This window comes from Arachis hypogaea, chromosome 20, assembly GCF_003086295.3.
Source record: "Arachis hypogaea cultivar Tifrunner chromosome 20, arahy.Tifrunner.gnm2.J5K5, whole genome shotgun sequence".
In the NCBI taxonomy this organism is placed as follows: Eukaryota; Viridiplantae; Streptophyta; class Magnoliopsida; order Fabales; family Fabaceae; genus Arachis; species Arachis hypogaea.
The window spans coordinates 139,578,491-139,601,775 of record NC_092055.1 but is presented as its reverse complement, the minus strand read 5'-3'; the positions used below and the strand labels follow the sequence as shown (position 1 = coordinate 139,601,775).

At 31.6% G+C, this 23,285-nt stretch overlaps 1 protein-coding gene across 1 annotated transcript; it reads right to left on the bottom strand.

Moving 5' to 3' along the window:
• Nucleotides 1-11,968: 11,968 nt before the first annotated feature.
• LOC112785116 (wax ester synthase/diacylglycerol acyltransferase 4) lies at nt 11,969-22,739 on the bottom strand. The gene is made up of 5 exons (XM_025828552.3): nt 22,469-22,739; nt 20,361-20,933; nt 18,916-19,275; nt 17,797-17,934; nt 11,969-12,381 (listed from the first exon to the last, which is right to left on the bottom strand). The coding sequence occupies exons 1-5, from the start codon at nt 22,661-22,663 to the stop codon at nt 12,232-12,234; spliced, it is 1,416 nt and encodes a 471-aa protein (XP_025684337.1). The 5' UTR covers nt 22,664-22,739; the 3' UTR covers nt 11,969-12,231.
• Nucleotides 22,740-23,285: the final 546 nt, after the last annotated feature.

Below are 23,285 nucleotides of genomic sequence, written 5' to 3'. Positions count from 1 at the left end.
AAGGTGATATATGTGGACCTATTCATCCACCACGTGGATCTTTTAGATATTTTATGGTCCTAATAGACGCATCTTCGAGATGGTCACATGTGTGCTTATTATCTTCTCGCAACCTGGCGTTTGCGAGATTACTGGCTCAAATTATTCGATTAAAAGCACAATTTCCAGAAAATCCAATCAAAGCAATTCGTCTTGATAATGCTGGTGAATTTACTTCCCAAGCTTTTGATGCTTATTGTATGGCTAATGGAATAAGTGTTGAACATCCAGTAGCTTATGTTCACACGCAAAATGGGTTAGCAGAATCACTTATTAAGCGCCTCCAATTAATTACTAGACCATTGCTTATGAGAACAAATCTCCCAACCTCGGTTTGGGCATGCTATTTTACATGCCGCAGCACTTATTCGTTTGAGGCCAACGAGTTATCATCAATTCTCTCCTATGCAGTTAGCTTTTGGTCAACAGCCAAATGTTTCCCATTTAAGAATATTTGGGTGTGCGATATATGTTCACATTGCACCACCTAATCGCACCAAAATGGGACCCCAAAGAAAATTGGGAATATATGTTGGATATGATTCTCCCTCTATAGTGAGGTATCTTGAGATACAAACTGGAGATGTATTTAAAGCCCGGTTTGCGGATTGTCATCTTGATGAATCAAAATTTCCAACATTAGGGGGAGAGAATAAGCTTCCTGAAAAGGAGCTTAACTAGAATGCATCATCATTGATGCATTTAGATCCTCGATTAGGGCAATGTGAACTGGAAGTTCAAAAGATTATACATTTGCAAAGAATAGCGAATGATTTTCCTGATGCATTTTTCGATACAAAGAGGATAACTAAATCTTATATACCAGCGAAAAATGCCCCAATTCGAATTGATGTCCCAGTAGGACAATTAGCCACTGAAGCAAATCCACACCAGAAGCGTGGCAGGCCTGTCGGTTCCAAAGACAAAAATTCTCGAAAGAGAAAAGAGGTAAATAATATTCCTGTTGAAAAAGACATAGTAGAGACACCTGCAGTTGTCCAAAATTTTGATATAACGCCAGAAGACGTTCAGGTACCTAAAAATTGTGAAAATGACGAGATCTCGATAAATTATGTCTTTACAGGAGCGAAATGGGACCGAAATAAGACAATTGTCAATGAAATATTTGCATATAATGTGGCATTAGATATCATGCATGAAAGTAAGGATCTTGAGCCAAAATCAGTTGAAGAATGTCGACAAAGGAATGATTAGCCAAAATGGAAAGAAGCCATGAAGACTGAATTAGACTCACTTGCAAAACGTGAAGTCTTTGGACCTGTAGTCCGTACACCTGAAGATGTAAAACCTGTTGGATATAAGTGGGTATTTGTGAGAAAACGAAATGAGAAAAATGGAGTTGTGCGCTATAAAGCTCGACTTGTGGCACAAGGTTTTTCACAAAGTCCCGGTATAGATTATGAAGAAACGTATTCCCCTGTAGTGGATGCGATAACATTGCGTTATTTGGTCAGTTTATCTGCATATCATAAACTGCATATACATTTAATGGATGTAGTAACAGCCTACTTATACGGCTCATTAGATCGGGATATCTATATGAAAGTCCCTGAAGGACTAAAGATATCTAAACCATCTAATGAATATTCGCAAGGGTTATACTCAGTCAAATTGCAAAGATCCTTATATGGTCTAAAGCAATCTGGACGAATGTGGTATAATCGTCTTACTGAGTATCTGGCCAAAAACGGATTCAAGAATGATGATATCTGCCCGTGTGTTTTCATAAAGAAATCTGCATCTGGATTCATTATAATTGCTGTGTACATTGATGATTTAAATATCATTGGGACTCCTGAAGAGATTCCAACAATTATAAAAACTCTAAAAGAAGAGTTTGAGATGAAAGATCTTGGAAAGACTAAGTTGTGTCTCGGCCTGCAGATCGAGCATATAAAAGGTGGGATCTTTATTCATCAAACAACATACACAGAAAAGATCTTGAAAAGATTTTATATGGATAAGTCACATCCATTAAGTACCCCAATGATCGTAAGATCTTTGGATGTGAAAAATGATCAATTCCGTCCTAAAGAAGAAAATGAAGATATCCTTGGTCCTGAAGTACTATATCTTAGTGCCATTGGAGCACTAATGTATCTTGCTAATAATACGCGACCTGACATATCATTCGCAGTGAATTTACTAGCGAGGTATAGTTCCTCTCCAACCAGAAGACATTGGAGTGGGATCAAACAAATTTTTTGATATCTTCATGGAACGGTTGATATGGGATTGTTTTATCCCTATGGATCCAAGTCACAACTAGTTGGCTATGCAGATGCCGGATACCTGTCTGATCCACATAAAGGGAGATCTCAAACAGGATACCTATTCACATATGGTGGTACAGCTATATCATGGAAATCCACGAAACAGACGATAGCAGCAACTTCCTCTAATCATGTCGAAATACTAGCGATTCATGAAGCTAGTTACGAGTGTTTTTGGCTGAGGAGTCTGATTCAATATATTCTGTCATCATGTGGACTAATTGATCATAAGATAGCTCCAACTGTCCTGTTTGAAGATAATACAGCATGCATTGCTCAACTTAAGGGTGGATACATCAAAGGTGATAGAACAAAGCATTTTTCTCCCAAATTCTTCTTCACTCATGACCTTCAAAATCAAGGGACAATTGATGTCCAACAGATCCGTTCAAGTGACAATCTGGCAGATTTATTCACAAAGTCACTCCCAAAATCCTCCTTTGAAAGACTGGTACATGAGATTGGGATGCGCCGATTTCGAGACATTAAATAATGTCAGCAAGAGGGGGAGACTGTACTCTTTTTTCCTTGGTCAAGTTTTTTCCCATTGGGTTTTTCTTGACAAGGTTTTTAATGAGGCAGTCCCCATCACAAAGGATATTGTACTCTTTTTCCTTCACTAAGGTTTTTCCCACAGAGTTTTCCTTTAGTAAGGTTTTAATGAGACAATAATCCTAAATGGGCATCCAAGGGGGAGTGTTGTGATAAGAACGAGCAACGTGGATGTCCATTCCTATGTAAAACTCATATTTTCAAAGAGAGAATGAATATTAAATGTATGCTGAAAATTAAGACCCTATGCATGTATAAATAGGGGGTATGGTACGAGACTTTTTACACAACAATAATAAATAAATACTCTCTCTTTTCTTTCTTACAGAGCAATATAAAAATGTCTTCTTTCTTTCTCTTACTATAAACAAATGCAATTCTCTCTCTTTTTACTCTTAATACTTCTATCTATCTTTATATATATATTCATGCAATTCTCTCTCTCTTTACTATTTATACTCTTTTCTATCTTTATATATATATACAAATTATTATTGAGCTAATTATTTTAATGATAAAGTCTTATATTAATACATCTTTATTTTATATATATCTTTTATTTATTTTACAACAACTAAAAAACTCCAAACTTCATTTTCTTTTTTTTTATTTTAAAATAAATATAAAGACTGAAATTATTAAAATATTCCATTTATACTTCAATGTTAAAATAAAATCCTAACCCTTGTTTCAGTTTTCATCCACCGCTTTCTCCTTAACCCTCTGCGGCAACTATGCATGAACAGTGTATCCAACCTCCATTCAACTCTGTCGCCGAAAGCACTACCCAATTCGGCGTAGAAGATGTTGCCGTCGAACAAAGCGCGCCACCGTGCCTCCAATCTCAATTCCAATACCCCTTATCAAATGTAATCATATTGTCTAAAATTAAAAATATGGTATCTCTTATAAATATGAGACAATTCTTATCTTTTCAGCTAATTTTTGAGACAAATTAAATCCGTTTAATTAGTTTTTTATAAGGATAAAACATATTCTTAGTTATACAATTTTTTTAAAATTTTCAAAATATTAGTAGTATTTAATGTGGCTCAATTTTATTCACAATAATTAAAATATTTTTACACTCTAAATATTTTTTTACATTGTAAGTTTATTCTGTTTTTTTTTCTTTTTTTTTTTCTTTTACGTACAAAAATAAAATTAAATCAAATTAAATAACAGAAATATTTTGTAATATTTTAAAATTTTAAGGATAAAAAAATATATTTTACTTAAAAATTAATTAGTTAGTATCTTTAATATACCATTGATTATTTAAAATTTGAGATATATTTCTCTTCAAATGTTGAACGTAGAAAAGATAATGGATGGTTTCTGATTAGGGCTGGCAATGTGTAGGGTAGGATAGGGTTTGGACCCTACCCTAACCCTACCCGCGGGTTGAAAATTCTATTAAAACTCTACCATATTCTACCCGCGGGTTGAGAATCTCTCAACCTTAACCCTACCCGCACCCTAAAGTTCTAAACCATATCCTACCCTACCCTACCCGTATAAATATCAAATTTTTTCAAAGTAAATATAAAATTCAATCATTTCAAATTTTATATATATTAATAACATAAAAAATTAACAAACTAATGCTCTAAATTACTAAATTAACTAACTAGTTTAGTGGTTGTTCACTTATTGTAAGTCATTACATAAGAGAGGTTGTGGATTTAACTCTCACTTCTTTCACTATATACCTAATTTTTATAAAATATGTATTATATTTGAGGTGTGGGTAGGGTAGGGTAAGGTACACCCTAAATCCATACCCTACCCTACCCGCAGGCATACCCGGATCGTACCCTACCTTACCCGAACGAGTTGGACTGAGTTGGATACCCGCGAATAGGGTATGAATTGCCAGCCCTATTTCTGATGAAGATATACATATATTACTGCATGGAGGATCTTTCAATAAGAGAAATTGGTTTTATTTGAGGAGCCACATTCTTTGTTGCGTATAATGTAATATTTTACTTATTCTTCTCTAATAGATATTCATTTCACATACAAATCAAGAACTACAAGCAAATTTGAACCAATTTTAATTGAAAAAAAAAATAAATTGCATATCAATATAGAAATATGAGAAAAAGATAAATAGGTTTCTGACCTTTTACTTTACAGATATTTTTTATTTCTGACCATTGAAAAATACTTTTAAGTCCCTCACCTCCTTAAAAGTTGGACGGATTAGTCCCTCCGTCCAAATGCCTCCATCAAACCTAACGAAAAAGTCTGACGTAGTTCCCGTTCTACTTACCTGGCATTATGGCTGTCAACATGGCACATTAGTGGAAGGCCACTTTTAAAAAATGGACAAAAAAGTCCCTCGCTCTCAATGCTACGTCGTTTTGTATGTTACCCTAATCCTCAAATTGATTTGGTTTGTTCGTTTGGACTGGTGGCTAGTGGTGAGGAGAGGAGCTCTGCGTACAGCAACAATGGCTACGAAGGGAGCATCATCAACCTCAAGAAGAAGCATAAGTGGAGTAAGAAAAGAAAATTATGCTTCAAGCTCAGTTTCATGTGTTGTGCATGCTGGAGATGTAAACGACGTCGTCGCCTCGATGTGCTTTGTGGAGTTTATGCAATAATGTATATGTCGAGGACCATTAGCAACCCTAACAGAATCTTCTTGGGTTGCCCATTCTATAAGGTAAGTTAAAAAATTTGTTTTGGTTTGATCTGAAATAGTTGTAGACAGTAAATGATATTAAGAATTTTGACAGGGAAAGGAACCTCATTGCAAATTTTTTGTTTTGGTCGATGAGCATCTTGCTAGAATTGGAAGCAATGGTTGCATCTCTGATAAGAGACATTTGGGTGAGAAACAGGTTGAAGTTGTAGAATAGGAAGAGGAATTGAATAATAGAATGGCTGTTTTGGAGAAGATTATTGCTTTGGAGAAGAAGAAAAACCCATTAGCTTGGTGTATTGATGTAATTATATGTGCTATTTGTGTTGCTTTTTATGTATCTAGTGCTTGAGAAATGAATTATAGAAATCATGATAGAGAATGGATTGTTCTAGGTTTCTCTTGTGTATTGAAACATGCTATTTTGGCTATTTATGGATCTGTAATCTAAACGTAGCTCAAGTTATAATATCAATATGTTAAAATTATGTTTTGAATATCTGAAGAAATATGGAAATGCTGAAGAATTAGACTTAATAGTTCTATACATAAACTTCGAAAGTTGATGTTCAATAACATAAAAAGTTTGTCATAGCCAGAGGGTTGGGATGCCACTGGTGTTGCTGTCACAAGGTTGAAAGGACTTGGGGACTTTTGAAAAATTCGGATTGAGTATTCGTACATACGTTTGTAGGCCTTGCCTTATATGGATGTGCTATGTTCGGATATACCACTTCAACCAGACTAAGAAGGTAATGGCAAATTAACAATTTGTGTATTTAGTGGTCCCATTTTAGTGTGTTTGTGTGTATGTTTCAAAGTCAATTTCAAGCATCTGGATGACGCTTTTGATATATCGAATGATCTCCAATATTTGTGCTCCCAGAAAATAGTGACATAATTCTTGGAATGCAATTTTTTATGGTATTGCATAGGTCATGCATACACGTATAAGGTTACTGCTTCTCTCGAGAAAGCCTTCCAGGTATTACTATATGTGTTAGAATTAGGATTAATTTAAAATTCTCAAATTTAGTCCTTCATTTTAGTTCTAGTGTTTATATATATAGTCTTACATAAATATGGTGTCGGTGTTTCCCGTGCTGCTAATCTTCTCTTGGTATAATCTTAGGATACAAAGAATTTTGTCTATTAATACAAAGTATTTTTGAAACTAGTATACATTAGTTTGATGATACGGAGAATTAACTTTTATGTTGACTTTTCCTTTCTAGGCTGGTGCTGTTCTTAACAAATGTTTACAACCTTATGAATCACATATTCTCTATATTCTTCAGTTTCTGGTATGTTCTTTCATATGAATTGTTATAATTTGGTAGGCTTACCTAAACATGACAAAATTTTTATCTTCTTAAATTAAGTCGATTTTGTTGCTTATATGGTTTTAATGCTTTAATCATAACCACATCTTTATCTTCTGACTGCATTCACCTGGCGATCCCCTTCCCCTTATTTTTGTTAGGTTGATTACAACTTGTATGGCATGTGTCATTTGCACCTATCAAAGATGAAATTTTGCCATCCTATACCAGACTCTTTTTACAAGAAATCAAGTATTTATAGCGAGCATATAATGGTGAGTTGAAATTCTTAAGTTGTCAAAATATCCTTGTTTTCTACTCTTTAGGCTGCAGAAAGGGAAGCCCAACATCTTCTCAAGTGGCTTGCAACTTCTCAAGCTACAGAAGATATTAACTCTAATGAACTCTCAAGCCGTCGTAGTGAATACAGAAGGTCATTGGTGTTGCTGCCACAAAACGACGTAGCATTGAGAGTGAGAGACTTCTTTGTCTATTTTTCAAAAATGGCCTTCCACTAATGTGCCACGTTGACAACCGTAATGCTAGGTAAGTAGAACGGAGCCACGTCAGACTTTTCTATTGAGTCTGACGGATGTATTTGGATGGAGGGACTAATCCGTCGAATTTTAGCTGATGGACTTAAAAGTATTTTTTAATAGTTAAGAACAAAAATATCTGCAAGGTAAAAAACCAGGAACCTATTTATCATTTTCTCGAAAAATATTGTGAATCGGAACTTCATCATGCATGTCTTTCTCCGATTTTAAGTAGAAATATTTCTTGCGGCTGAAATTATCATCTCAAGAGATTTTTCCATACATAATTTGTATTTTTCCTTGTCCATAAACCCCGGATTTTTTATTTTAATAAATAAATTAATTATAATAATTACTGAAATAAATAATTTAAAAAATATTAATATTATCAATAATCTAAACTTTTAACATGTAATTAGTACATAAAAAGATTGGTAGAAGAGATTAAAATGGATATGTTTAATCAATCAGTATTCAAAAAAGTTGATGGGACAGTGGGAAGAGAATTTAAACGATTATCTCTCACTGGATAGTGGGAGATAACCGTTTCAATTCTCTTCCTACTATCTCCATCAATCTCTTTTAACAATTAAGAAACGGTTATTTTTATTTTTCAAAATTAAATCAATCTAATTGGATTATAATTTAAACTAAAATGTTTTATGTATTCTTTTTTATGTATTCCAAAGGCCGTGCCTCTTCATCTCACCACTGTGGAGGTCGCCACCGTGAGGTTAGTGGGCGTTGGCCAACAGTTCTTTTTTATATCTCTTTCTATGAGTTACTCTGTCACATATTTAGATATACAAATACACATGGTGTCTACGTTGAATAAATGTTGCCTCTCTTTTTTCATAATGGTGATGATGAAAAACGAATTGATCTATGTTGCGTGCTTTGTTGTATTTGAAGAACCGAAAAACTTTTCTTTATTTTGTTGTGAAATACGTTTTTCCCAATCTTGATTCATGCCTCTAATATTCCTTCTAGTGGCGCTGATGACAGCAACGACAAGTAGTCCTTCTGGCAAGGACAATGCCCCTAGCTCCATCCTTTGAATGACGCTGTGAGATATCCAGAGCAGGGAAGCACAATCTTTGGAGGGAGGAGAAATAAATTGGGATAAGTATTATTTTCGTCTCCCATGTAATTTTTGATTTAGAATCGTTTTTAATGTTGCATTTCATTTTAAAATCGTTCTTTTTAATAATTTTTTTAAATGACAAAAATACCCTTTTTTCACCATTTCATTCTTCTTGTTCTTCTTCCTTTAGGAGAAGAAATTCTCTTGTTCTTCTTCTTCCAGAAGAACAAATTCTTCTTTCATTAACAAATTAAAAATACAGATTCAACAAAAAAAAGAACACACAACTCAAAATAAAAAATTTAAGAAATCCAAAAACAAAAAAAAAGTAACAGCAACTCAGAAATAAAAACAATAACAAAATCAACAATAAAAATTAGGAAATTAGGAATTATGATGAACAAATCCATTATTCAAATTCAGATTCAACAAATCAAATTCAGATTCAACAAATTAACATATAATAATGATAAAATCAGAAAGCAACAAATTAAAATCATATTAGAAATAGAAGCAGAAGCAGACCCAGAAGATGTAGAAGCAGAAGCACTCAAGCAGAAGCAGAAAGTAGAAGACCAAGCAGAAAATGTAGAAGCAGAAGCAGACAATGCAGAAGCAGAAGCAGAAAGTAGAAGATGAAACAAAAATGCAGAAGCAGAAAGTAGAAGACGAAGCAGAAGCACTCAAGCAGACACAGAAAAAGCAGAAGATGAAGCAGAAACAGAAATCGAAGCAAGAAACAGAAGCGGCAAGGAACAGCGGTGAGGCGGCGAGAAGCAGTGGCGAGAACGCGGCGGTGAAGAGCAGCGGTGCAGAAGCCGAGGCTCTCTCCCTGGCTCGCGACGGCGACGGCAGCTCCAAGCTTCGCCGGCGCCGCCGTCCCCCTCCTCCCTTCCCCCCTCCCGCGTCCTTTTCCCCTTTCCCCCTTGTGTCTCCTCTCCTCTTTGGGTTTTTTCATCTTTTTTTTTTAATTTTATATATTTTTTATTTAAAAGAACTATTTATAAAAAAAATTATTAGAAAGGATGATTTTAAAATGAAATGTAACATTAAGGATGATTTTAAATCAAAAATTACATTAGGATGGTTTTGATTCTGACCCTCAACATTAAGGACCAAAACAATACTTATTCCAAATAAAACCTAGTTAGAACCTTCGTATTTGTAGAGGGATATATAAACTTGAAAAATTAAAAAGATAATGAGAATATTTAATGAATAAAATGTTATTATTTCAATTTTCATCTCTAAAAATTTTGGTCATTTGTGTTGAGTTAAGAAATTAACTAAATTAATTAGTGATGACAAACATTATTTTTGGGCAAAATAAATAATTAGTGTTAATTAATTATACTTACTTATTACTAATTGTTTATTGTTGCAGGCCAAAATTCAATAGCCCAAATGGAATAAAAAACAATCAGCAAGGATATTGGATTGAAAGCAAAAAATTAGAAGCCCAAGGAAAAGCAAAGAAAGAAGCCTAAGGAACTGATGGGCCAATCGGGTTGCTTAATGAAAATTCAATCCAAACCCGTATCCATCCCACAAAGCTTCTCTTGTAAGATTAAAGTCTTCTCTCTTTTGAAGTGCAACGTTCCTCTACTCTCTGACCAAGTCAAATCAACTTCAGAAAAGTAAGAAAGAGAAAGAGAGAGCTTCTTCACCAAGATAGTCATCAAAGAAGCAAGAAAGAGAAACTAAGCTTGAAAGGCAGAAATCATCTCAACAAATCCAAACCAAATCAAGCTTAGGTTATAGGTAAATCTTTTCCTCATACATGCAACTCGGTTACATCTCTTCTTCCCAACCCTCTGCTCTATCCGAAATGGGATACAAGGGAAAGAGGATTTCTGTTCTTCCCTGCTGTGTATCTACGGTGTTAAACAAGACTTGGGGACCAAGTTAGTTTTCAAGGGTTCAGATCATGTTGACCATGAGAAGATCTCTATGGTTGCTGCTTTATGACTTTCGGTCAAGATAAAGAAGTCAGAAGGAAAGTTTCTACTCTGAGGATTAAGGAGAAAAAGTGATTCTGTGGGTTGGTGAAGCTCAAGGCTCAATGTGTTGACCTTGGAAGCAGAACCAAGCAACATGCAAGGAGATAAAAGAAGCTTGCTGCTCATTCAAAAGGCAAGGAGAGAAAACCAGAGTGTGAGAACAGTGTTCTGTTAAGAAGTTTTTCTACTTGGATAATGCTTTCTTTCAAAGAAGCATTCGGCCAATACTGAAGAACTAAATCTGAGGTTTGCGAATATGGTTTTGCACATAGCAAAGAGGCTGCTGATGAAGTCAATTTCCTTCATGTTTTACAGATTGTAATGTACTTTTCAATGTTTATCTTTCTGTAATTTCTTGTGAGAAAAGGCATATTGAGAGAGTTCAAGTAAAAGCCATGAGTGAAAAAAGGCTGAGTGATACACTTGAGAAAAAAGCCTAGAGTTATTTTCAGATTTCTTTAGGTGTGTTTATGTCTTGTATCTTGTACCTGTGAGGTATCCCTTTCTTAATTAGGTTAGCACTAAGAGTGATTAGTTAGGTATTAGCATAGCCAATGTCAAGTTAGGTTAGAACTTGAGTGTGAAAGGATTGGGTCAATCCTGTGAAATTGGTGTATGTAATACTATTAACTATAGTGAAATTCTTCCATAGTTGTGGAGGAGACTGGATGTAGGTTGCATAGCACAAGGTAACCGAACCAGGATACATGCTGGTGTTAGCTTTTCTCTTCTCTGCTGAGTTCTATTTTCTGATATTCATGAGACAAAAATAAATTGTCTCATAAATTTCCGCTGCTGAGTTCAAACAGAACCTAAATTGAAAGTTTGTTTAAAAAAGGGAAATAACAGCAACTAAAAGAAAGGCATAGATTCAACCCCCCTTCTCTAAACCTACCAAAACCTTCAATTTGTGTTTTCATTTTTTAAAAGTATTGAAAAGACTTAAATTTTGTCTCAAAACTGAAATCTTAGTTTAAGTCTCTAATTAACAAACACAATATTAATAAGTTTTAGTCCCCCAATCTCAGTTTCAGCATCCCATATCAAATATCATATTGTCTAAAATTAAAAGTATAATACCTCTTATAAATATGAGACAATTCTTATTTCTTGAACTAGTTTTGGAGACAAATTAGATCCACTTAATTTTTTATAAAGATAAATCATGTTTTTAGATATACAATTTTTTAAAAATATTAGTAGTATTTCATATGGCTCAATTTTATTCACAATAATTAAAATATTTTTATCTTGTAAATCTATTTTTATATTATAAGTTTATTCTGCTTTTTTTTTCTCTTTATGTACAAAAATAAAATTGAACCAAATTAAATAATAAAAATATTTCGTAACATTTTAAAATTTTAAAGATAGAAAAACATACTTTACTTAAAAATTAATTAGCTAGTATCTTTAATATACCATTGATTATTTAAAATTTGAGATATATTTCTCTTCAAATGTTATTGAACGTAGAAAAGCTAATGGTTGGTTTCTGATGAAGATATACATATATTACTGCATGGAAGATCTTTCAATAAGAGAAATTGGTTTGACTTGAGGAGCCACATTCTTTGTTGCATATAATGTAATATTTTACTTATTCTTCTCTAATAGATATTCATTTCAACTACAAATCAAGAATTACAAACAAATTTGAACCAATTTTAATTGAAAAAAACTATATAAATTGCATATCAATATAGAAATATTGTGGATCGAAGCTTCATCATGCATGTCTTTCTCCGATTTTACGTAGAAATATTTCTTGCTGCTGAAATTATCATCTCAAGAGATTTTTCCATACACAATTTGAATTTTTCCTTGTCCATAAACCCCTTTTCCAATCCAAATGCAATTCTTAGCTTTCCAATGTAGCTCATGATAGTTATGGTGAGACTCTGCAAGTCCAAGTCCAACAATATAATCAAACATAAACACACTAAAAATAAGCTAATTTAGCAAAATAACCCTAATTTAACAAACTTATTATGGTATATTCAAAAATCGGTTATATATATAAAATATATGTTAAAATATAAAATAAAATGGATTACAATATATGTATTTATTTACTAATATATAATAATTAATTTGATAAGTGATCTTTTATAGCTCATTTTTAAATATTTTTTATCACGTAAAGACTAAAGAGTGTTGTATTTTTTATTAATTAAATAAATCTTAATTCTCCATTTATTATATTTTATATCAACAGTTTATATTTAGAATTTAAAATTTAGGATTTATGATTACGGGTCTAAGATTTATGATTTAGAATTTAAAATTTAGGATTTAGAATTTATAATTTATAATTTACGATCTAAAATTTAGAGTTTAGAGTTTATAATTTATAATTTAAGTTTTATAATTCAAAAAATATTACAGTCTTTACTTTTCTCTAGAGCGCATTAGTATTTATCAATTTTTAATAGAATTTAATTTTAATATTGTAAGACCTAGAACTTTCGGAAAATAATATTATGAGTTAATTTCAATTTACTTATTTATTAAAGACTTTATTTTTTATTAAAAGTAATTAAATCAAGTTTTGATAATTAAATTAGAAATTTTACTTAATTTTATAATTATTGAATAATTTTCTATATTTAAATTATACAGCTTAACAGTTATAATAAAATAAGAATTTTATACGATTTAGTTAAATAATTGAGATTTTGGAATTTAATACTTTAATTTTTATAAACAAAGAAAATTAATTATATTATTCTTAATTTTAAATTAGAATACATGATTAAATGCCAATCAGTAAGTTGACAATCAAATAATATTTTTCAATGTAATTTTAATGGATTAAATGAGATTTTTAATTGATACTCTATACTCTAATTTAATTAAAATTACCAAATTCTAATTTATCTAAAAATCCCTAATTTCACATTTGCTTTGCCCCAAATTAAATTAAACCCTAAACTCCTTTGCTTCAGCTGCACTGCCACCCCTCTTTCATCCCTTTCAGTATAACACTACTCACCCACAATCCCTAATTCAGTGCTGCTACCCCCTCACACACCTTCACCTCAGCTCCACACATACTCAGCCTCACTACCCTCTCATTGATACAACACACGCACAACTCTGCATTCACCGACGGAAGAGAAGGAAGGAAGCGCAGCGCCAGGGGAGGAGAAGCTCGCCGCCGTCAACCTTGCCGTCGCCGTTCGTGAAGTCCGCGCTAGTGCCGTCGCGGAGGAACGTCCCTGTCATCGCAAACTATCGCCATCGCCGAACAGGATCCATCGTCCTCGCTGGGAAGCATGTTGCCGCTGCTGCTGTCCGTCCAGCCCGAGCCGTCGCCGTCGCTGCCGGTCCGCCTTGGAGCCCTTGCCGTCGTCGATGGGGTTGAATCCGCCGCCGGCTTGAGCTGAGGGAAAGGAAACCCATATAGGAGAGAGAGCAGGGGGCTTCGTGGCAGCTCCATCGCACCACTCCTGCCAAGCCACCGCCAAGTCCTGCCGTCGATCGGAACCCTAGCCACCGCCGTCAAAGACGCCACCACCGCCACTGCTGTCAATTGGGATCAAAATTGTTGCTGTGTTCCCAGAGCTGTCATGGAAGTGGTTGATTCGGTCCCAATTCCTCCATTGTAGAGATTGTAAGCTTTAATCCTTGGCTTGGTTCCATCCTGTTTCTCTGTCTTTCTCCTATTCTAGCTAAGAAAACCTATGTCTCTGTTTAGTACTGCTACTCTGATTTCCTGTTTGTTGTTAGGACCATTATGGTGGTGTTGAGGCCATCAGGAAACTGTTAGAGCTGCTGTTGATAAGTTTGATATTGCTACTTCAATTCTGGTTTGCTCTTCTCCTTGATTACGTTCCATTTGCACATTTTATTGTCATTCCCATGCTTGTTTTGATTTAATTCTAGTATATGCCCTGTTTTAAAATTCTCAGGGCTGTGTTCACTTTCGATACCCATTCAATTTGGATGCTCTATTCTGCTGTAACTACCATTACCATCGTGGATTTATTGCCGCTGCTGCCATGAAACGAAAACGGAAGGGGATCGTCGCGTTTGATTTTCCTTGGATTTCGACACTTTGAGGTAGGGGTTTGTTTAAAAGTCAACATATTTTGGGGTTGAATACTTGATGAGTTTAGTGGATTAATGCAAGTGAATTAATTTCTGTGCTGAAAATGACTTTCTGCTGTGATTGAAATTGTGGCTGAATTGATTATTGATTTATCATTTTTTGAGTTTCTGGCAAAAAAAAAAAATGATTGAACAGGTTGATTTTGAACCTTGATTTGAAAATGATTTTTATTGATTATGCAAAATGGTTTTGGAAATGTTAATTCGAAATGTTGGTTTTGATTGAGCCGAAGTTGAAAAGAGGGGACCCGTAATGGGTGGCAAACTCCAATTTTTAGGGGAGGTGCTGCCGAAATTTTTCTAAGAATTTCGAAGAAGTTTTGACTGTGATTTCGAAGATGGTTTTGATTTAAGTATCTTTAATAAGAGAAGTATGTTTTGAATGTTTTTAAAGATTATTAAAGAGACTTGGATTTTTTTTATGATTTGGTTAACTTGTGGTTTTAAAACTCATTTGTTTTCTAATGATGAAATGAGATTTGATTAACTAGAAAAATACTTTAAAATAGTAAATTGAGTATAAATTTAAGGATTTGGGAATAGGAATGTGAGTTTAAGGTTTTTAATGAAATTGAACATAACAGTTAAGAGGGAGAAAGTTATTTTAAGAAATATGATGAAATATGTGTGGTATTGGTCTGGAGGCGAACTTAGTGTGTTGTTTGAGGGTTGTCCTTGAAATTGAGGTAGGATTTAGTGACAATTGGGTTGTTTGAGATCTGGTGATGATTCTGGTTATAGTGTTGTGGGGTGATGACTGAGATTGATGACGTTGGTTATGATATTGATGACAAGATTTGTGATGAAAGAAACATGGTTGAGAATGATGTGGATCTTGATGAATTATGATTGAAATATTCATATGGCTTATTTATTTGAATTATCTGAGATACGAGTTTCCTTGGGTAAAGTACCGTGGTTTGCCACCACGTGTACCAGGTTGAGACTCGATACTCTGTTGACCCTACGACGTAAGTGTGACCGGGCACTATATAAATTCCCGGGAATGTTACCCCCATTGAGCAATATTGATGATTTGAGAAAAAGCTATGCATAGACTCTTGGGGATGCACGTCGGGGGACAGTCTAAGGACAATTCAGACTTGTCGGGTTGGCTGGATAACCGACAGATGAGCCTCATCAGCCATAGGACAGGCATGCATCATATGCATTTGTATGTTTTGATTGAATGTGCAGTTGTTTTGGTTTGCCTAATTGCTTAGCCATGTTTATCTGCTACTTGTTTTACTTGCTGTACTTGAATCCTATCTGTGATTTCCTTTGTTTGTCTTTTGTGTGTGTGTCTATCTGAGAAACCCTTTTTGGTGGAGGCATGAAGAGGGTGGTTCATGGTTTATGGTAGTGAAGGTTGGGGCAGGTAGACTAGGCGTCACTTGAGTATTTTAATGTATGGTACCACTTGGACAGTAGTGCGAAGTAAGTTGGACAGAAAGTCACTAGGCACGTCTTTGGTCCTTTTGTTTCTTTAAGCTATTAATCCTTCTGATTTGTAAGTTAAAGGAATTTTCTTTAAACACCTTTTAAAATAAGTCTTCCACCAAACTTCTTCAAAAGCTATTTTAAGAATAAACTACTTTATAAAGGAATTAATTCTATCTGCAAGTATTTCTTTACTTTAATGGTATTCCCATCCCTACTGAGAACGTGTGGTTTGTTCTCACCCCAAAATCTTCCACCCTTTCAGTGATAGGTTCGAAGACTCAGTTTGAAGCTGCGGGCGATTATTGGCTTTATCTATGCGTTGTTACCTTCATAGAGTTCCCTCACTTGTTGCTTAAGATTCTTATTTTATACAGAGGGATAGGTATTGTATCTGAGTTTTATTTTAATTTACTTGTACAAGATTTATTATTATTAGTAAATATATAATTATTATTACTTGGTGATATCTGGTATATGATTTTTGATGAATTATAAACAACTTTCTAGCATTTTATTAAAGATTTAAATGCGAGTTCGAACTAAAGGCTCAATATTAAATAGTTAATAAGGAAAACAGGTTAATAACGCCTTACTTTTGGTACGATCATGACGTATTAAAAGTTGGGTGTTACAAATATATATTATTAGTATAAAAATAAATTTATATGTACATTTAATTATGTAATATTATATATAAAAAAAGATAATTATTTTAAATATTAATTATGTGAATAATTATTTAAAAAAATAAATGTAATTAAAGGATAGTGTAAAGTTAGTATATTGAAACTAAACTCTTTTAATTATCAATATAGACTTTGTGGCTCAATTTTTCGTTATGGAACCCATGAATGTGATATGCTTGGATATAGAAATAGGGCGTGCTAGACCAAATTGTGGAACAGTTTTATGTGAGTGGCAGGAGTTAGAACTCGGATCCTGCGAGTTTTATGTTAGCAAAAATTGCTTAACAAATCGGAGGGTCCGATTTGGTAGGAGTTGAAATTTGAATTTCACAGCATGCAAATCAGACGGTGCGTTTTGTATATATATAAGGGAAAGTCTAGGGGTCAGCAGATTTATTAAAATCTGGCCAGTACTTAGTCAGCAAAAGAAAAATAAGTGATTCTCTACTATTAGATGAAATCTCACACTATTAAATATACTATTGATGACTAATTGATAGTTACAACTCACAAAATTTACTGGCTCCTAGCACTCCTCATATATAAATTTTTGTATAAATCCGTATTCTTAACTATAACTCGAACCATCCGACAAATAATAAAGTACTCGTATAATCCGATTTACGGTGTTCTGACACCACAAAGCACCTCTTTTTTTTATAACTGCGTTCAACCTAGCATTTGCCCCCATATTGAAATTAAAAAGCTTAGACTTTTGTAGGTAAACCAATAAATTCCACAACCTCTCCCGTCCCCATGCCCCATGCCCCAAAAAAAAAAAAAGCATAAAACGTAAAACTTAAATAAAATAGTTACACACAGACATTGATGGATACCACCAACTATGATGTACAATTCGGTGGCAACTAAATTGAGGGGGGTCATAATTAATTGGGAAGAACTTATGATAGGGGAAAAGCCAATAACAATAAAGTGAACGTGATTGTCCTTGTCACATCACATTTATATATAAACATTGCGTCCTTTTTTAATTTATTTTCCAGCGGAGAAAAAGAAAGGTAAAAGATATTTTCTATTAATAATCAAATAATAAATACTACATTTATCACATACCTCTGGTGGACCAACTACCATAAAATATAAACCTTTGATTGGATGATTAGCCAAAGCCATTTGTTCCACTGGCCCAATGATGCTTGAAACAGTGGTGCTTGAGTTCCTCAGTGTGCTATGCACGTATCTAGCCGCAGCCTGAAATAATAACCCCAATCCAATAATAGAAATAAATGTTTTTCCCTTCAATATCTTTTCATGTTGGAAACATCTTGTTACTGGCAAACAAATTTATCCAACCAAAAAAGTATTGCGCCATGTTGTGACAAAGAGTAGGTGAAGACTGAAGGCTTATGTGCCGTTGTTTTTACGTAAAATTCAAAATTAAAAATTATTATATAATTATTTAGCGAAATTTATTAAATTAAATATTAATTTTAAATAATTGCATGTGAATTGTTATCAAAAACTTTACAACAACTTTTTAATTGCAGGTATGTCAGCAACAATTTTTGTTGTGATAATCAATTTTTTTGCCAATAGATTAAATTATATGTATTATATCAATCTATTATCATTAATAATTCTCTAATTGTATTTTTTTTTTGTCCTACAAAAATGGTGGTCTTATTCAACTTGTATATAGAAATACTTCTCATGAGATGGGTATGAATTTATTAATTCTACTGTTTAAACAGTTCAGTTTAATAAAGTCTCTCAAACAATACGTACCATAATTCTCTGTTTAATTTTGTACAAGTCACGTGATTCCATAATTTTTTTTTACTTGATTACCAATTTACAATTTTACACTACAGTCATATTAAATATATACTAAAATCAGTTATTATAATATTTTTCTTTGAACTTAGAGAAAAGTTTTACATATATTTTTTTTTCTAATACTTTTATCAAAATAATTCAGATATCATAAAATATTTTTTTTAGAAAACTAAAACAGTTAAACAGTAATAGGTGAATAGTTATATAATTTTTTTATGAAAACTAAGGTGAAGTCGGCTTTACGTAAAGTTGATATTTGAGAGCCGTTAAATGAAAATTTAGTCAAATCAGTCAAATCATCTAACGACTCTTAGGTATCAACTTCACGTGAAGTCGACTGCACCTGAGTTTTCACCTAATTTTTTATAAAGAAGAACATGAATTGTAGTTACTGACCTCAGAGCCCCTGAGTCTCTTGACCATATTTAAGAACATGGCAGTAAGAGGAGTAGCCCAAGAACTTTTCTTTCTAGTAATCTCTTTCTGAGCCTCCCATATGAACTCAAGTGGGTTTGCATATTTGGAATCACTTAATTCTGGAATTGGAACATGCAAGAATGCAAATCTGTTCCCCCACGAAGCACCATTGTTGTTACTCTTTTCAACCATTTCCTTAACAGATTTGTATCCTCTTATGTTTCTTGTATTGAACAAAACAAGTGCTGTGGACTGAGAATTTCTTGATTTCAGATCAATGTCTTGCATGTACAGTCGAATGCCGAAGAAAATTAAGCCAGCTAGCACGTCGTTTATGCTCTATAATTTCATTAAAGAAAAAACAATTATATTATATATGTTAAAATATAAAATACATTAGAAATAAGTTAAATAATACATATATTTATATACAAATATATAATAGTTAATTTTAGTGATTAATTTTAATGTATAAATAATATTTTTGATTATATTGTCAGTCCAATGAGAATATATGTAAATGTGCACATATTTCAATTGTCTTAAAAAAAAGTGATTTTATAATTAGAATCTCGCTCCTATAAATTATATTGTAAAGTGATTTTATAAAAATTTATATAAAAAATAATTATGTTATATATGGATATTAGAAACTCCTATACATCAGTGAATTATATAAAAATATAAAGTTGACTGATATTGATAGAAAAAATTATTTTTAATTAAATTTTTACAATTTTTATATTGTTGTGTGAAGACACTAAACAACTTCATCTTAACAAAATAGTAGCATATTGATAATAATTTTTTTAAATAATATAAAATAATAATTTATAAAAAAGCACACAAAAAATGTGTTTAATTTGTTTTTTTTTTTTAGAATTTTATGAAAGAAAAATTATTTGGAAAGGAAAAACATAATTTTATTGGTTCTATTTTTTCCACTAATTTTAAAAACAGAGACTATTAAAAATAAAAGAAAAAAAATACAAACAAATTAAAATGCACACTAAGATATTATAGCCTTGTAGTAGCATTATTGAAAATATGTTTAATTATTCTGTTAGTCCTTATAGTTTTGTAAAATTTTTAATTAGATCCCTATATTTTTTTTAATTGGATCTTTGCACCAATTTTTTTTCAATTGAGTCCCTACATTTTTTTTCTTTTATTTAAGTTCCTACACCAATTTTTTTTTTTTTTTGTTTGGTCTCTATACAATTAAGCCAATTACTATCAAGAGGGACCTAATTGAAAAAAAAAATTGGTGCAGGAACCCAATTAAAAGGAAAAAAAGTATAGAGACCTAATTAAAAATTTCGCAAAATTATAAGAACTAACAGAGTAATTAACCCTTGAAAATATTATGAACTATAAATTAAAAGTATATTGAGGATATATATTAATTAATTTGACATACATACCACTCCAAGTAGAGATTTGACTTCTTTGATGTGGTCAAATGAAAAAGTGACACTTGAGATGGTAACTTGCCTAAGCTTGTTGTCTTCACCACAAGACCTAATTGGTGTGTGATCATCTTCAACCAAGCTACTTTTTAATATGCTCCATCCAAAATCAGACACAGAGTGGAATGCAGAGGAGAAAATATTATTTTTGAAAATTGTTGAAGATTTGGGTAATAATTTTTTATTACTTGAAGGGAGTGTGAATGGAAGATTAGGGTTATCAAGTCTTTGCAAGCATGAAAGAAGAGCACCCATTAGAGAGTAACCATCACCAAGTGCATGGTGAAGTTTGAACACCAATGTGCCAGCTGCATTTCTTGTTGGGTATTTTATTATGTGAATTTCCCAAAGTGGCCTATTCTGTGGTAAATATTCCATTGCTATTTTGGACATATATTCATCAACATCTTCATCATATAATAATAATGATGATGATGATTTTTCATTGGGAAAATTTGGTACCTTTATGTGATCCTCTAGCTTCACTTCAACCTTCATCCATTTTTTCTCTCCATTTTTGTCCCTTGTCTATTCATCATTTTCACAATTTCATTCATGATTAGAATTAAAAGAATTTTAGAAGAATTCATACAAAAAAAAATCTTTAGAAGAATTCATACAAAAAAAAAAAATTTTAATTAAAAGAATTTAATTTTGATAAATTAATATTGTAAAATATTTTATACATTAATTAAATTATATTTGTTTTTTAGATGACTATTTAGGTAATTAAATGTGTCGTTATTTAATTAGATGCATATGTAAAATTATTTTACAGTGTACCAAAAATAATTTTTTAAACAAAATCATAAATTAATTATATATATGTAAAGAGTTGATCATAGAAATGGGATAAAAAAAAATGTGTAATGAGACCTATTTGAAGAGTTAGAAAGACTATTAAGAACCGGGCTATTAATGAGAAGAGATCCATCATTCCATAATAGGAAATTTTTAAGGGACCACAGTGAAAGGCTAAATGTTGCATTCAATAGTACAATAACATAATATTCATGCATATATGGGAGGACTATGCATGCATCTTCACACCCAATTAAAAATCATTTAAATCAATGTAGGTATAAAATTACTAACACTCTATCAATCATTGTGTTTCACACATTTTAATATTTATTTTATACAAATAATTAAATTAAATAACTTATTTTTTACATATATATATATATATATATATATATATATGAGAGAGAAATATTAAGAAGTTATTAAAATTTTATTGTATTTATTATCACTTAGTTATCAATTTAATTTTTTTAGTTTAATTTTTTTAGTCTAGTAATCTAATAAAATATTTTATCTTATATTTTTAAATATTAATAATAAATTAATGACAAAAAATAATAAATTTTGATAATTTTTTAAAGTTTTTTTATAATCTGTATAAATTAAATGCTTATAAGAAAAGATGTATTAAAAAATTAAAATATGGTAGTCTAATGAAAATAAAAAAACTACCTTTTTTCAATAATCTAATTTTCTAACTTTTTTTGTTGACTACTTTTACATATCTCATTAATAATATTTACATTCCAACTTTGATGACTTCTATTTAATTAAACACGACATATCTGGCCTTTACTTAAAAATTTTAGATATAGCACACAGGCATTTTTATTTTTCAATGATATATATTAAAATTAACAACTAAAATAAGTTATATATTAATATAAAATATATATTAAAAATAAATTAGACAATATATATATTCATATACAAATACATAATAATTAATTTTGATAGCCAATGAGTTATAGTTTAAATGGTATAGTCTTTCCATACTCAATTAAGAGGTTGCGAATTCGAGTCTCTTATCTTTAATAAAAAAAAAAAAACTAATTTTGATAACTAATTTTAACGTATATATAACATTTTTGTTGTTGGTATTATTAACATACCGCGCACTCTGATATTAAATTCTAAATATTAATAAGGAAAAATAACAGAAAAGAACATATATTATAAATTAAAGTTAACAAATTAAAAGAAATATATATATATATATATATATATATATATATATATATATATATATATTTATATACCATGATGGAAGAGAAGCGTGTGTTGATGGGAAGAAAAACATGTTGAAGCAGTGAAAGAGTGTGGGTATCATCGATTGGAACATCAGATTCCAAGACACCAAGAATGTAAACACACAATGAAGTGCTGTTCAAGTATTGCCCAGTTGGACTCACAGGCTCTGCTGGAATTTCTTCCAAATCAAAATCATTTTTCATGCTTCTTCTAGCTAGTGTAGCTATAGATTATAGTGTTGTATTATTCAGATTGTGGTTTTCAGTTCATGAAAATGGCTACATATAAATAAAGAATGTTAGAAGCTAGAAAAGAGAATTGTTGACATTTATTTATTAATTCTCCGGTTTGTTTGGTGGACTCTAATTAATGCTCACATTCACACAACTATGACCATCTCTACCTGTCCATCACGAGGGTCCCATATCAATACTACTAATAAAAAAGAAACATGAATAAATTATGTTCAGACACATTGAATTAGTATATTTTATATTAGAAAATATAAAAATATTAACAAGTAATATAATTTATTTTTTATTTTTTATTATTTTTATTAATTTTTTATAACTATAATTTTATTATTATATTTTTTTTTCAAAATTTTTGAATTAAAAAATGATAATAAATCAAAATTTTATAATTTATTTTAATTTATCACCAAATAAAATATAAAAATATTAATTTTTATGTCTCTATCATTTATGTCCTATATTCAATATCTTATCTTATTTTTAAAATCAAACATAACCCTACATATGTACCTAACTTTAAATATATATATATATATATATATATATATATATATATATATATATATATATA